Source organism: Spermophilus citellus (genome assembly GCF_964194105.1).
Source record: "Spermophilus citellus genome assembly, chromosome: 17".
NCBI classification, from domain to species: domain Eukaryota; kingdom Metazoa; phylum Chordata; class Mammalia; order Rodentia; family Sciuridae; genus Spermophilus; species Spermophilus citellus.
In genome coordinates this window covers 38,191,245-38,207,993 of record NC_138199.1, presented here as the reverse complement: position 1 = coordinate 38,207,993, position 16,749 = coordinate 38,191,245, and the positions used below count along the sequence as shown (strand labels likewise).

General features: G+C 38.9%; 1 protein-coding gene across 13 annotated transcripts in view; it reads right to left on the bottom strand.

Annotated features, from left to right (window-relative positions):
* Positions 1-59: 59 nt before the first annotated feature.
* SYNRG (synergin gamma) overlaps positions 60-16,749 on the bottom strand; it is a 71,107-nt gene continuing 54,417 nt past the window's right edge. For 9 of the 13 annotated variants that reach the window (XM_081271629.1, XM_081271639.1, XM_081271640.1 and 6 more), the window contains 3 exons: positions 5,944-6,054; positions 5,553-5,588; positions 60-4,267 (listed from right to left, as the gene is read on the bottom strand). In XM_081271629.1, the coding sequence (XP_081127755.1) occupies positions 4,136-4,267; positions 5,553-5,588; positions 5,944-6,054 (279 nt within the window). In that variant the 3' untranslated portion in view covers positions 60-4,135. The remainder of the gene's footprint in view (positions 4,268-5,552; positions 5,589-5,943; positions 6,055-16,749) is intronic. The other 4 variants (XM_081271633.1, XM_081271635.1, XM_081271641.1 and 1 more) reach the window with 1 other exon arrangement.

Below are 16,749 nucleotides of genomic sequence, written 5' to 3'. Positions count from 1 at the left end.
TTTAACTTTAGATATGTCACCCAGTTTCCTGCTCCCAATAAATTCGACAACACAATCCATGAGAGTTGGGATAGAAGTTTAATGACCAGGTTGCCCCTTGTTTTGAATGAGAGAGTCATCCAGAAATCTGTACCACACAGCAGGAAAGTCCCATCACTGCCTCATTTTACTTGGTCTGTTTTGGCAGGAAGCCACTGACAGGCCAGCAGGTAGGCACATGTTTAGACAAACAAAAAAGTCAAAGATAAAATTTCCTGATTTTACCTGCTTTGTGGCAATTTTTTTCCATCTAAAAATCCTACCTTGTTTTATACCATTTGCCCACTCTTATAAAAGTACATCATTCTTGCCTAAACAGGAAAATCAAAGTTTATATGGAAATTCAAAGGAACACAAATTAACATTAGCACATGATCAAAGATAAAATCTAGAGATTGATTCTATTAGGAAGCCCAATTTGAGAACTGATAGTCTTTGAGTAACAGCTCAAAAATAATCATTGTACTATGAGGAAAACAGCTGGTCACAGGTATTATTAAAGAAAATTTCCTGTAGAAATCCCAGCAAACTCCACTACTGAGCTGTGACTAAGAGCTTTCTTTGCGATCGTGAAGCCTGATAACCTAAGTGCTTTGGCCTTAATTCATTCTGCTTACTTTGCATGTGCACGTTATTGGGGATTAAACCCAGGGGTGCTCTCCCTTTGAGCTGCCTCTCCAGCCTTTTTTATTTTGAGACGGTCTCACTGAGTTTCACAGGCTGGTCCTGAACTTGGAGTCCTGCCTCCGCCTCCTGAGAAGCTAGGGTTACAGGTGTGTGCCTCCACACCTGTTGAAAAGACCAAAAGACTAGTAGCTTGAGATTTTTCTACAGTTGGCTTTTCTGTTAGAGAAGCTTAACACATGCTTAATTCAGAATAAACCTTGACAATATTTTAGAGATCAATCTTTATAATGTCTAAACATGGCAGTTAGGGCAATTGTTTATTAAAATGTAAGCAAAGGGGAAAAAGCCATACCATCTTTTAAAATACAGGACCAAATTCCACATCTCACCAACTCATTTCACTGTGGATGTACAGCACTGGTTAATATGGCCACCACTACAAAATAATGAAATGCACCCCCGTAAATGCTTTTTCAAAAAAAACACACTTTCTTACACATCAACATGAAGAATGGAATTAAGAAAAAATTTTGATATATTTTGTTAGAAAGGTATTTGTAAAGCATTTTTCACCCAAGGGCTATTTAAGATTTTTTTTTTTCAGCTTGACCTAAGGGCTTTTCAATATTTTTATTTGGCCTATACTTCTCCAAAGAAATACTCCCCAACCTAAACAAAATAGGCTAAACTTGCCCTGCATTCTAACATTTGCCAGAATGGTCTACAACAGACTATAATGCTCCCTTCTAAATGGCAAATATCTTTGAAAATATCAGTTTATTAGCTGTTCACACAAAGTAATGTGTTTGACCTAGAAGGTATAAAAGGGGAATTTTCATAGTGGTCCCAGTATAGAGCAAGCATTTCAAATGTATAGGTCATATAGCTCCTCATAATCTTTTTATAGCTTTAGGAACATACTAATTAAATAGGAAAGTAGAACATATCTTTAACAAATCAGACCAAAAAACAAAACGCCCAAAGTGCCCACAATATGTGTATATACACAAAATATTCAAATAATTTAGAATATGCAACCCATATACAATGTTAACTAGTAACCATAGGAAAAACATGGAAACTGTCCTAGTATACCTTGTACTTTTCTATCTCAAGCGTGTCCAGACAAAAATTAAATTACATAATAAGCCATAGAAATTTTAAAGCTAAAATGCAATGCCAAAAAGAAAAGTGCTTATTAATCACCATTCAAGCAGTGGGGTGAAGCTGCCCGACACAATACACAGTATGGAAATAAGTAACCTTGGTTACTGTTTCCAAGGACACTGGGCTCTTGGCTAACAGGAGCCGAGGTGAGGCTGAACGCAATGATGAGTCATTTTAACAAACATGTACAAAGAAAAGTCAGCCTGATGGTATTCCACACTTAGCGAATCCTTATTGGTGGTAGGTAACTAAACATTTCAAGTATTAAGCAGATATTAAAAAGTAGTGAACACTTTTCATCACAAAAGGTTTTTGTTGACATCTACTGAATTTTCTTCTGGCACCTCCCAAAGAGTCACTGAACCTATCACACTTGATAAACACAGCTGTGATTACATGCAGGAATTTAATCTGATGCATTCTAGAGTCAATCTAGGAAGGGAAACCAATCTAGTGAACAGGTACTTTAAAAAATATCATTGACATAGGCCACTGTGTCCATACAGCCTTCTCCCCAAAGTATTTCAGCAATATAAATTCCATCAAACTGGGAAACATTCTTGCTAAGGTAGATTCTATTATGGAATCTGCAAGACAGTTAAGCCTGCGTGTTATTTTAGTGCCATAATGAAAACTGTTGCAGTCCAGGATGAAGTGGGGCAGAGACCTCAGGAAAGGTCTGCTAAACACCAGCCCACCTGTCCCGTTACAGACACCACACTCACCTTGCAAAGGCAGAAGGCTCTAGGTGACAAATCAGAAAGCCATCTCAGTTATAAATAGCTGGAGATGGCATCATTCAGAGCAAATGAGAAAAACAGACTTATCAACACTTCTCTGTGCACCCTGTATACAGTAGGGTAAAGCAGAAGCCACATCAACAGCTGTTTAAAATGTTCTACGACTTTCTTAAAGAATATGTAAAAGGTGTAAGATGAAACAGCACAATTCCTCCAAGTTTTGTCCCAAAGAGAGAAAACAATTATGTAAAAACAGCAGATATCCAGACAAAAAAATGCAACCTTCTCAAAGTTTACAAATAAAAAACAAGCCTAGGTCAGAAAGCCTAAGTCATACAAAGTGAAACATACTAGATCCAAAATATCTTCATGGAGCACAAAAGCAACAGAGAAATATGTGTCCTAGATTGGTCCATTCTTCCAAGAAATAACAGTCTTTAACATTTGGCTCTGGGTCCTCTGATTTTATGCATTCGGTATAAGCGGCAAAGAAAATCTTACACCAGAGAACATGAGCCTTTTCCTTCTAAAATTTAGTGAGGTTGATGAACAATTTCCTTCCATGCTTCTACGGCATGTATCTCTACCATAAACAGACACGTATCTTACTATCCTGCTCACTAGGCTGGGAGTTCCTCTCTCACCCTGAGTTAATTTTCAGATCTCTCACAGATATGCAGTGCTGGCCCCTATGCAATCATCTTTGGAAATGTGGAGAGATGCCACTGCAGAGAGATTTTGTTTCACAGCCTTTCCAGATCTTGTCTGGAAAAATAACTAGCCTTTTTGTGGGGCAAAAATGAAGGCTTCAAAGGGGAAGCATATTCATCCTGATGTGCAGGTTTGGGGCCTCTGTCAGAAGTGGATGCTCCTCTCCACTGCAAAGGACTCAGGCATGTTTTGGAAAAGAGTTTTCTTGAAAGGTGACAAGGGTCAGAGGTTCAGTTGTGACAACAAAGATGGTACATCTGCCTTCACTGCCCGCTACTGTCCAATGGAGATGAGCAAAGTTTTTTTCTTTAAGAACATAGAGTATCAGTTTAATCACAATTTCCAGTTTATTCATTACAGATATTTACAAACTAAATGCAGAGAAATGCGTTCTACTTCACAGGACCACGTGTTCTAGACATAAAATAAGCACTGGCTTGAACAGTCCTGCCAATACCAGTACCACAATAATAAGTTATTTTTCTTCAAATGTCGAATTCTTCACAGTTTCAGTACTGCAGCAGCAAAACATTCTTTAAAGAAAACTGTGGTCCATATTTTCAAACATCTTTAAGAGAACTAGAAATAAGTGTGTGAACTTCTGTTGTCACTTGTGGTTTAGGTAGGCAATTTTATCTCAAGTCCAAGAGACTGGCAGTAGGAATCAGAGATCAAAGGTTGTCTATAGGAATGTCGGGGAACTTCCACTGCATTTTCTTTACCTCTTGGGGAATTCATAGATCCATGAAGGTGAACCTTGCAGTACTCATATTCTGTTTATTGACCCTGTCACCCTCAGAGGTGTGACAGAAAAAACACAAAAACAAAACAGTGCTTCCTAAAGGACCTTTTCAGAGCAAGTCAGGCAGGATGAGACCAGGAGGTTTTGGTTCAACACAGTTGATCCAGAAGTTTGCACAGCTGGCGTGATACTGGTGCCCTCCATAGGCCAGCTTGAAACTGTCTGTTTCTGAGTTGAACGCCTGCCGGAAATAGAGATATGGGGCAAGTCAGGTGTTTTCTGCTTCCAAGTGCTTATCAGCAACCAACACATACACCTCACCAGGTGTCACAGAGGCTGAGGCCTGAATGGCACACACACAAAAGCTGAGTAAGTAGCTATGGGAATTCAAGTAACAAGGTTGTTTACTGCTAATTAAAGGTAGAAAGATTGTTACTATTCAACCTAGTTTCAGCAAAAGAAGGCCAAGTCTTTCCTAGAAAAGGCAGACAGAGGCTGTGGGGATTGGGGAGAGATCATGACCCGGAACTAAAATTACCAACAGCCACAGATAATTGCCATCCCTTACTGTGCTGAAGGATGCCCTCTAATTGTAACCCCTTAAAATTCTGTGGCTGATTATAGTCCATTTATGGCAGAAAAATTATAGGAGAGTTAGAAAAGAATCAACAACTCTTAGGTCTAATGCCAACAGGAATAGTCCCTCTTATTTGCAATTCTGCATTCTGCAGTTTCCATTATCCACAGTGAACTGTGGTTTCACAATATGAACACATATCCTCACTCTTTTGAGAGAGCGAAACCACATTCACCTTTTATTATAGTGTATTGCTATAATTATTTTGTTATTGTAACTATTCTCTTACGTTAAACTTTATCATAGGTATGTGCATATAGAAAAAAACATGGCATATGTTGGGCTCAGTACTATCTGAGGTTTCAGGTATCCCCTGGGTGTCTTGGAACATATTCCTTTAGGACAAGGGGAGACTATTGTAGTTAAAAAGTCCCAACAGGTATAGGGTTTATAAAAAATAATGAACACAAGACTTATTTCCAGATTAGTAATTTCTAAAGGTAGGTTACAGTCAACTAGGGAAAAGTAGTACCAACCTGGACCACTTCTATGATTAGTTTCCTAAAATGCTAAAAGTAAGTAAATAAAACTCTAAAACCCAACGGATTTGTTTTTGTCTGTTAACAGCTAATTCCTGAAGCTCTCTGATCTCATTCTGTGTGTCACTACAACTTCCAGTCTTCCAGAAGTTGCTCATTCTGTTACCCTGTTCACTGCAGAGAAAAATAACTATAACACCAGAAGCCAATTATGAGACACAAGCATGCAAACAAGACAGCAGTGGTCCACACAGATATGTTAGTTGATTCAGTCAAACATTATGGGAACAGAGATGACTCAGTAAAGGATCATGATTGGAACAGTCCGGGATGGCAACAGAATCGTCTGTTTGCCTTCCACACTCAAAATTAAGATGGACACGCTAAGATAATGTGTAACTGGTTCATACTTTTTTAGGATGTTCTTCTGTAGGCTTCTCTTCTTTCTGAAATAATGTTGAAACCATAAGGTCAAAACAAAAACAAAAACAAAAAACAAAAAAAACCCAAAACAGGGCTTCTTGCCTCCACATAAATCCTCATAGGAAACCTTTCCTCTTTTCTACCCCAGGGTGAAATGCAGACAGCATGCTTATTAGAAAGGGAAGGACCACATCTGCTCCTTCAACAGCACCCCCGACTGCCCTTGGAAAGAAAGGTATTCCCTACTACCTCGGCTTTTGTGATTTTTTCAAATCCCCACCTGTAGTCACAAACTTGCACTGAAGCATGCTACATGATGTTGTCACCCAGGTCAAGTTAGGGAAGCACTCTGTCCTCTTTGGAAGGCATACGACTTACCCGGCTCCTAGAATCCACATTTAAGAGGCACACCCCACAAGCAAGTTCCTGAGCATTTTTAATCCCAGGTCGCAGCATACAAGAAGAAAAATCCAGGGAATTTTCATCTGGCTGTAAGTAACAAGACAAATGGGTAAGAGTCCAGGAATTTCAAATGCTGTTTGCTTCACTCCCTGATCATTCATCCTCCGGAGGTCTGGCAGCAAATTAAGCCAAGTCTCTAATACCATCCTAGTTTTTTTTTTCCCCCAAGCACTTGCCAAATACCTGCTATAGTCTAGGTAGTAGGGATGCCACCATGAGTAAAAAAATGATCCCTGTACTTTGAGGACTCATGGTCTACAGAGGGGTCAGGTGGGTATCAGGCAATTCAGGGTCATAATTGTAGCCAGTGCTTACTCAGAGGCAAGCACTGAGTACCAGGACAAGGGGAAGGGCACCTCGCTCAACCTCAGGAGAAGGAGCCTGAGGTCAGGCAATGCTTCCTAGAACTTGGAATCATCTTGGCCGAGTACAGATGGGATGTGTTGGGTGAGGTAGGGGAGCAAAGGGTATTAAATGTATTAAGTGGCACAAGGCAAAGACCTCTAAGCATGGATATGGGCAAGAAGCTAGAGGGTGAGAGTCATGCTTATGAAAGGTGGGAGGAGGTGAGGCTAGAACATGAAGGGCCTTCAAAGGGATGTAAGGAGCATTGTAACCAGATCACAGCAGGATCCTTCTGGCTGCATGGTAGGCAATGAGTTGGGGGTGGCCACCCTCAAGGTATAGCCTGTTAGAAGGCTGCTGTAGCAATCCAGGGGACATACTAAAGGTTAGAGCTATGGCAGCAACAGTGGGGAAGAGAAGAGAATGGACACATGGAAAAGCTTTGAATGCAGTGGAATCAAGGACTGAGCGATCTGTTGGATGTGAGAGGAGGATCAGGCTTGAAGGTAGAGGGTGGGAGAAGAGTTCAGTTTGGTACAGCTGAGCTGAAGCTGGAGTTGCTGTGGGACAGTTAAGGTCAGGTGCTCTGTGTGCAGGTGGCTGGCTGGCTGGGCCTAGTCCTGAGAATGAGATTTGAAAAGTCAGCAGTTGGAGGTCAGTACTCCAAGATCTGAAAGTCAAGCCTTGCTTTTTTTTTTTTTTTTTTTTGTACCAGTGATTGAACTCAGAGGCACTTGACCACTGAGCCCCACCCCCAGCCCTATTTTGTATTTTATTTAGAAACAGGGTCTCAGCCTCCAAAGCCGCTGGGATTACAGGCATGCGCCCCATGCCCAGCTATTATGCTCACTCTTTATAGGAGTTATCTAATGCACTCCTCCAAAATAAATCTATGAAATATGGAATATAGTGATTAAAAGGGCAAGGTCTGTATTTTAGAAAGTTGTCAATTTCTTTCCTTTTTTGGTACTCAGGATTGAACCCAGGGGCTCTTAACCCCTGAGCTACATCCCTAGCCATTTTTATTTTTTCAGACTAGGTCTAAGTTATTGAGGCTGGCCTTGAATTTGAGTTCCTCCTGCCTTAGCCTCCTGAGCCTCTGGGATTACAGGCATGCATCACCACACCCAGTTAGAAGTGTTGGACTCAATGTGAAGAAGTTTGATTCTTTTAAATATTTTTTTTAGATGTTTATAGACTTTTATTTTATTCATTTATTTATATGAGGTAGTGACAATCTTTTTTTTTTTTTAAAGAGAGAGTGAGAGAGAGAGAAGAGAGAGAGAGAGAATTTTTTTTAATATTTATTTTCTAGTTTTCGGCGGACACAACATCTTTGTTTGTATGTGGTGCTGAGGATCGAACCCGGGCCGCACGCATGCCAGGCGAGCGTGCTACCGCTTGAGCCACATCCTCAGCCTGAGGTAGTGACAATCTAACCCTCACACATGCTAGGCAAGTACTCTACCACTGAGCCACACCCTAAGCCCTGAAGAAGTTTTTAAAATATCTAAAGCAATTTATTTCTGACATTTTAGGCTGGATAATCGTTTGTTCAGCAGCATCCTTGGCTTCCTTAGAAGCAAAATCGTCCCATTCCCTGCCATCAAGAACTGATCTTCCAACAAGAAAATAGTATGCATACAAACACTCACAATTTACTATAAACTTAACTGCTATAAAGGATGTGCAGCAAATAGTTTACAAATAACAAAATATATAAGCATCTTTATTGTAAATTCCATTAGTCAATTGATTCTCATGGAATGTTTTCTTTGATTTTGCCAACTCTTGGATTCATAGTCACTCTTTGGTTACTTTCACAAATGTGTAGTTTTGAAATAAATACTGGTTGATATTTTCATGTTAAAGACTAAGACTAAAGTGAAACAACAAAGACATTATCTCAGAAATTCACTCGTCTGTCAAAGACTGAGTAACTTCTTTGCTGAACATTGAGGAATATTTTCTCAACTTTGTGGTATTCACAATACAATCCCTATACACACAGCATGCTTAAATTTAATGCACGTTAATATTTTTTTGATTTTTGGTACAGGGATTGAACCCAGAGGTGCTTAACCCCTAAGCCATAACCCCAGCCCTCTTTATTTGTTGAGACAGGGTCTTATGAAATTGCTTAGGGCCTTGCTAAATTGCTGAGGCTAGCCTTGAACTTGCGATCCTCCTGCTGAGGATTACAGGCATGTAAACCTCTGGGATTACAGACATGCGCCACCATACTGGGCTTCTCTGACACCTTTTAAAATCTAAATAATCAGCAAAAATAAATAAAATAAAATAAAGCAACCCTGATATAAAGCATTTGCAGGTTTCCATGATACAAATACTCCCACCATTGCTGATTTCAAGCTTTTAATAGTGATGTCAATGCACAAGAAATTGGGAAGAGATGTACAATCATATCATTATCTAGTATCTGTATCATGTTATACAATATTCTATGGTGACTACCTGTCTTGGTTTGTGGAAGACTGTTCTGGTTTTAGCACTGAAGAAATTCCTTAGTCCTGAGCAAACAGAGACAGATGGTTGTCCTATGACAAACATAAATAACCCACAAAGCTAGATAATAGTAAAATATAATAAAAGAACTAGAGAGTCTTGAGTATTTGTCTTTTTTTTAGTATTTTTTTAACCTCTGTTCTTACTTTTTAACTGCAAATTTATATAATTTTTAATAATGGTGGTGCTTAACAACTGATTTACAAAATTCCTGAAAATATAACAATCCGTTCTTATAAGCTGGGAAGAGTTGCTTCCAACACACCACTGCAATGGGAGGAAACTCAGAGGGCCTGTCCTCTCTCTATAGGAGGTGGTGAGATTATCAGTAGCATATAAATGGCAGTGGCCTTGAGAACTGATCAAGGGCAGCAAACTGCGGTGGTGGGAGTCCCTGTACCAGCAGTGGGTCAAGATGGCTGTGAGAAGGAAAATGGCTGCACATATCTGGGCTGGCTGTCTGATGAGCCTGACTGAAGGGAGGAGTCGGGCACACAGGGATTAGCAGGTGGGAAAGGAAGTGAAGACAGACAGGAGTTGAAAGGAACAAAGTAAATGGTCCAGCCAGTGTCCTGTCCTAAGAACCAAGAACAAGGGCAGTGCAGGTGGAGTGTGGGGAGAGTGGAGGCTTGCCAGCGTGGCTGGGCTCAGAAAGTCAGCTGTCTGAACTGAGGACTGCAGACGCACTGCAGTCTGACACGGGAACACAGTCTCCAGGGATCATGCACGCAGGTGAAGCCAGCAAGTGGACACAAGGGCCCTGTGTCCAAGTGGTCAAGGACCTGGAAACCTGGCACGGTGTTGGTTTATCCTCATGGACACTGAGGTGATCCGGGATGATGGCAAACTCCTACCAAAGTAGTAGCTACATTTTCTGAAGTTACTCTAGGTTGAACCACAGAGGGTTACCAGGCTCTTTTTGAACAACAAAGGAAAGCTGTATTATATACTTTCAGTTTTCTTCCCTAGAGAGAAAAAAAAAGCAGCTTCTTCCTAGAAAAATGTGTGAACTACGTATCATGTTTCTCCATCCCTTTCTATTGTGAAATAACAAAGCATTAAGTAGTTTCACAAATTTTTCTTAAACTCCAGGAAGGGCAGGAAAAACATGCGTATGCGCGTGTGTGTGTGGTGTTTCAATTATATTCTGAGGATTCTACAGTAAACTCACATGGCCTTAGCCAAGTCAGAGGATAAATTTTCTTCTCTCCCTTTCCTTTTTTAGTAATCATAGGCACTTTGGTCAAATGTCGAGCGATGGTACTGTTACTTGTTTGTTTTCTAGTTCTATCATCTGCAAATGGTAATAATTTCACTTATGCTATCTTACTTCCTTAATAGGTGTTGAGACTCTCAGATATTGAGAAATGTACTTTGAAGGATTCGATTCCCAGCACCACACTAAAAACAATCAACCAAACAACATCAGACCAAAAAATAAAACTGCTCTGAAAAGTAAAAAATAGTCTAAAAGATTGTCACAATCATTCACTTTGATAAACTAAAGCTTTCCAAAGAAGTTAAAAATACATTACCATCTCTGTCATTTACATTACAGACATTCATTATCTTACTGAATCAGGACTATTTGAGAAATAATTGGAATCTGGGAAAACTGTGAATTTGAAATCAAATTAATAAAAGCCCTTTAATATGTGTTTACTGAAGGCATTAGAAAAGTGGAGGAAAAGGTCATACTGTAATCTCCAATGAAAATCAAAAGGCTCTGCATAAATTACCCTGTGATCAAATTAATCTTTCAAATGACAAAATTAACCTTCCTAAATACACCTCTATAAGCAGGGGATTATTGTAGTGTATGTAGCAGTTTGACACCAATCAATAGCTGAAGTTATGCTTTCAACAGGCCACCATAATTATTTAATTAGAAGATGTTTCATGTATTTAGCAAGGATTTTTTTAAAAACATACTATATATGACCTGCTTATACTGACAAGTCCCAGAGTTAGACTGAGATACACAGTATTGAATCCTTAGCTAGTAATGACCTGCTAAAATGGTGTCCAAGAAAATCATTATTAAGGAAGAAGAGTTTGGTGGTAATTAGTATTCCTTACCAATATTCTCAGTCTCCTTTTCTGGAAAAGTGATACCCTGATCTTCTTTGTTTCCTTGAAATTAGGCATGGCCATGTAACTTGCCATGGTCAACAGACCATAAGTCACATGTATCACCTCTGAAAGGATGCCTTTAAGAGCAATGTGCTATTTGTCAGGTTAGGTCCTAGACCCTTCCTCTATTTCACATGGTGGAGGTTCTGTCTACCTGGGTCTCTGAGTGAGAAGAACGTGGCATAGAGCCCCCTCGAACTTGAGATGAACACACAGCATGAGCAAGAAAAAAAAAGTGTGGTTGTAGTATATTGCTAAGATTGGCAAGGGGGTGTTTGTTACTGCAGCATAACCTGGTCTAAGTTGACAGATATGAAGAATGATCTACATACGTTTCAAAAGCAATTCTAGACTTTTGGATATTGGTTTCATTACAAGGTTTTGTGTAATACTCTCCTAGTCTTCTGTGACAAACTAGTGCAAATTTAAAGGCTTAAGATATAAATTTACCCTCTTACAGTTCTGGAGGTCAGAGTCTAAGATGGCTTGGAAGAGCTGCCTTCCTTCTGGAAGTTTTAGGGAAGAATCTCTTTCTTTGCCTTTTCTAGCTTCTAGAAACTGCCTGTGCATTCTTTGGCTCCAGGTCCCATCTCCAAAACCAGTAGGATAACACTTGCCAATTTCTCTCTGCTTCTGTTGTTTCATGACTTTTTCCTTCCTCTTACTCTCCTACCTTCCTCCTATAAAGTTGCTTGGGATGACACTAGGCCCAACCAGATAATCCAGGATCATTTCCCCACCTGAAGCTACTTAACTTATCACCCTCTGCAAAGTTACTATTACTAGTAACATCTTCACAGGTATCAGGGATGGGGGCATTTTTGTGGGGCCATTATTCTGTCTACCACTGCCACCTACTGTCAGCTGAGAATTGCCATCCAGAGACATGGTAAAGATGTTTTCTCTAAAACACTGCACATACTGGCAAGAGAAAAAATTGCTATCATTAAACTGTTCTCTTGATATGCCACAGCAATCGGAAATGAATCTGAAATTCACTGCTTAGTTTACACTGAAAGGCATTATCAAACAAACAGCCTGTATCATATCACGATAGCAGTGAGCTCAAAGAGGCTGAGTGATTTCTAGTTGACTACAGGTCTGAGGAAAGGAGTCCTTTCTCTTCTTGTAGATTTTATATGGCAAAATTGATTGGTTTTGTTTTCCAGGATTGAAGTTTTTTTGTTCCAAACCTACTGAACTTCAACCCACATCCATGAGATAAAAGCTTAGGTAACTTTTCTCTTTTGTATCAGTTCCTTCTTGGTCTGGGTGCTCAGAGGGGAAAATGCTTCTACCAACAGGGAGTCTCAGTTCACAGGCAGAGGAAGTATTTAAGGGAAGTGGGGGTGGGGGGATGCAAGCACCTTTTTGCCTCATCAACATCCAGCTTAAATACCAAGGAGTCCCAATTTGAAATTTAAGACTGTGTATCTCGCTTTCCTTAGCCAAGAATCCCGACCTACTGTGAAGCACACTATACCTGGGACTTTTTTCCATTTCTTTTTTAAACATTTTTTTGATGTTCCCTTGAAGGGGTTGCACCATTTCTGCAGGTACTATGATATTAGATGGATGTATGGAGCAGGGTCCTACTCCATCTCCCTCCTCCAAAAATCCATTTAACATTTTGTTCTTGGACAGAGGATATATCATATATTAAACTGTAATAAATAGATACTACACTTGATCTTAGGCAAAAGTCCACAAAGCAACCTAGGGGACTTTTTCAGTGGAAGAAAACAGTGCAGTGAAGATTTTTTTTTTTTTTTTTTGCACTGGGGAATTGAATCCTGTTTATGCTAAACACTTGCTCTACCACTGAGCTCCACCCTGGCCCCGCTGCAGCGGTCTTTCAAAGGGAACAGTCCCATGTAATCTTCACAGCCGAAACAAGTCTATTTCAGCATCTTGCAAGCTAGAAATAACATAGCAGGAAGAAATAATTTCAAAACGATGTGGATTCAAATCCCAGATTTGTCAGTTTCAGTCAGGTTTTATCTTCTCTGAGCCCTAATTTTTTCACCTGTAAAAATAGGATTTAGGGGGCAGGGGATATAGCTCAGTTGGCAAAGTGCTTGCCTTGCATGCACAAGGTCCTGAATTCAATCCCCAGCACCACCACCAAAAAAAAAAAAAAAAAAAAAAAAAAAAAAAAAAAAAGAGGGTTTATGCTAATGACCTTTAGGGTTGTTACCAGGATTAAATGTGAATGGATGTAAAGATCATAGCACAATGCCCAGCAGGTCTGGTCTAGGTACAGAACAAATGGCAACTCTTTGCTGGTCGCAGTATTAAATTCAAAGCACCTCACCATGGCAGTGTGGTCCATGAGGAGCTTATTTACCTAAAATGAAGAAATGGTATAAAGAGCAAAAAGTTTCCTATACAACCTCCATGAGGATGCTGTAAGAAACTATTGAATGAAACCTATTATTTTATTTATTGAAAGGGTATTTTTTGAAGATAATGTTGGTTACATTAGTTTTCTTTTGTTGCTGTTATTTCTGGAAGTTTTCTCCTAATGAGAATTCACAAAAGAAATTACTTTCTGATATTAGTGCCAGCAGTAATTATGCTGCTTCTGAGTATTAAGTTATGAACGCAGTGAATCATGGAACTGGCCATGTCTTATAAAATCCTAGAACACATAATGTTACTGTACAGCTCACCAATAATAAATACAAACACTTTAAGCACATATTTTTGTACAATTAACTTCATTCTTGGCTTTATCTTATCTTCCCTATTTGTTTTCCTTTTGCTTCATTTTTCCTTTTCATTGTCTTTATTTATTTACTAAAACAAGAAAGATCCCATCAAACATTGTGTCAGAATACCAATAAAGAAATAAAAGACAGTCCTCTTTTTAAGGAATTGACAAGCTAGGGGGCAAATGAAAATAAAACACACAATTATCAATAAGCACAGTAAATACTATGAGAATTGAGAGAAATGTGCTAAGGACACACACAGGAAGGGCTCTTGGAACACCTTTTGGGGAAAGGCAGCCAAACCGTGAGGCAAGTGCAGTCCAAGGACAGGAAGACCTTCACTGAGCTAAGAAATTTGAACTTGATCCTGAAGACCATGGTGAGCTCACTACAGGATTTTAAATGGGATTTAAATGGCATGATCAGATCTGCATCTTGGAAAGAACAGTCTAGTAATGGTATAGAAAAGAGATTGAAATGGAATTTAAAAATGGAATCATCACTCTAACTGTAAGGTCAGAAGTTCAGGAGTGACGAGGGTCTGAATGATTTAATACTTAAAAAAGATTTTCCACTTTCATTATATTTTCCAGCTCTTGTTAATTTGTAGGAACACTATGATTTTTTTTTTTTATTTATTTTTATGGTACTGGGGGGTTGAACCACTGAGCTACATCAGTAGCCCTTTTTATTTCTTGAGATAGTCTTATTAAATTGCCCAGGCTGGCCTTGAACTTGTGCTCCTCCTGCCTCAGCTCCCCAATTAGGTGGGATGGCAAGAGTGTACCACAAAGCCCAGCTATGAGTTTTTGTTAACTTATACATTTAACCTCTAGAAGAATTCCATATTACCAAATGGACATACTTTCATCTCTTCTTTCCAAATGTTTGCATTCCATTTCTTATTACAGTATCTAGGACAGTTATCTATTTTTTTAATTACCCAAGTTGTATAATTTTAGGTTATAAATTGAAAAATCATTCTAAAGAACAAAATAGAGATTTTGGAAACTATGTAAACTCTTTAATAACTTAATATTGTAATCCAGAAGCAAAATAACAATGGTGAGAAGATTTGCTAATATTTAATACATGTTGTTGGGACAACTGGGTTCTCAGTTCAAAGCAGTAAGAATTGCTTTCTACCACAGCTGCAAGCTGCAATCCTTTTCAGACGGATCACAAAGTTAAATATAAAAAAAAGAAAAAAAATAGCATATTTATTCCAGCTGTAGAAGGAAGATAACTTTCTGACTATTGTGAAATAAAGAATATCCTAAGAGACAAACTGAGTAAGTATGAATACATAATATTTTTGCACAATGAAATTAAAAAGGTGACAGTAATAAAGGAGGGAAAAAAACTGATAAAAGTTTACTAGCCTATATATATGTACATAAATCTATCACAAATATGAAATGTGCAAGGTCAATAACCAATATATTTTCTCAGTTTATACATGATGGAAATAAAAACAGCAAATTATTATTTTGCAAAGCCTCTTACAAAATTAAATGCTATCTGGAAAATCATCTAAAAAAATGCAACAGCAGCTATAAATGATGCATGCATATACACATGCAGCCCCACACTCTGGCCTCTTAAATGCACTTTGAGGAACTTTATCACAAAAAAACAAACAAACAAAAAAAAAACCCTAATCATTTGTTTATTTGGAACAGTACTACTCATAACAGGAAAAAATGAAAATAACTCAAGAATCTAAGAAAGGTAGTAAACTATAAGACAGCAACATGACATTTATCTATCATATAGCTTTTTAGAAGGACACATATGAGGACATAATAATTAGAAGTGCAAAGGGAGGAATTCAAACCAATGCTTTTTTGCAAAATTTGCATATATGTATGTGATTTAAGAAGGATGTAGATAGAGGAAATGTCCTCTACCCCCCTTTTAAATTTGTCCTAATTAGTTATACATGACAACAGAATGCATTTCATTTCATTGTACACAAATGGAGCACAATTTTTCATTTCTCTGGTTGTATACAATGTAGAGTCGCACTATTTGTGCAAACATACATATGGCTAGGGTAATGATGTCCTTCTCATTCTACCACCTTTCCTACCTCCATACCCCTTCCTTCCCCTCCCTCCCCTTTGCCCAATCCAAAGTTCCTCCATTCTTCCCATACCCCCTCCCCCATTATGGATCAGCATCCACTTATCAGAACATTTCAGCCTTTGTTTTTTGGGGATTGGCTTACTTTGCTTAGCACAATATTTTCAAACTCCACCCATTTATCTACAAATGCCATAATTTTATTCATTTTTAATGCTGAGTAATATTCCACTGTGTATATATACCACAGCTTCTTTACCCATTCATCTATTGAAGGGCATCTAGGTTGGTTCCACTGTTTAGCTATTGTGAATTGAGCTGCAATGAACATTGGTGTTAGTACATCACTGTAGTATGCTGATTTTAAGTCCTTTGGGTATAAACCAAGGAGTGAGATAGCTGGGTCAAATGATGGTTCTATTCCAAGTTTTCTAAGTAATTTCCATACTGCTTTCCAGAGTGGTTACACCATTTTGCTGTGCCACCAGCAATGTATAAGTGTATCTTTTCCCCACATCCTCGCCAACACTTACTGTTGCTTGTATTCTTTTTTTTTTTTTAAGTTGTATATGGACACAATACCTTTATTTATTTATTTATTTATTTTAATTTTTATTTGGTGCCAGGAATCGGACCCAGCCCTCACACATGCTAGGCAAGCACTCTACCACTTAGCCATAGCCCAGGCCCTGTTGCTTGTATTCTTGATAACTGCCATTCTGACTGGAGTGAGATGAAATCTTAGAGTAGTAGTTTTGATTTGCATTTCTCTAATTACTAGATGTCCTTTACTCTCATTTTATCTAGGTACAGTGGGCCCTGAAGCTATCCCAAAGTCCACCCAGCACCACTCAACTGCCCACACACACATTCTTTCCTCCTTTAACATGAGGGATCCAGTGGGCACCTTCATCCTCCT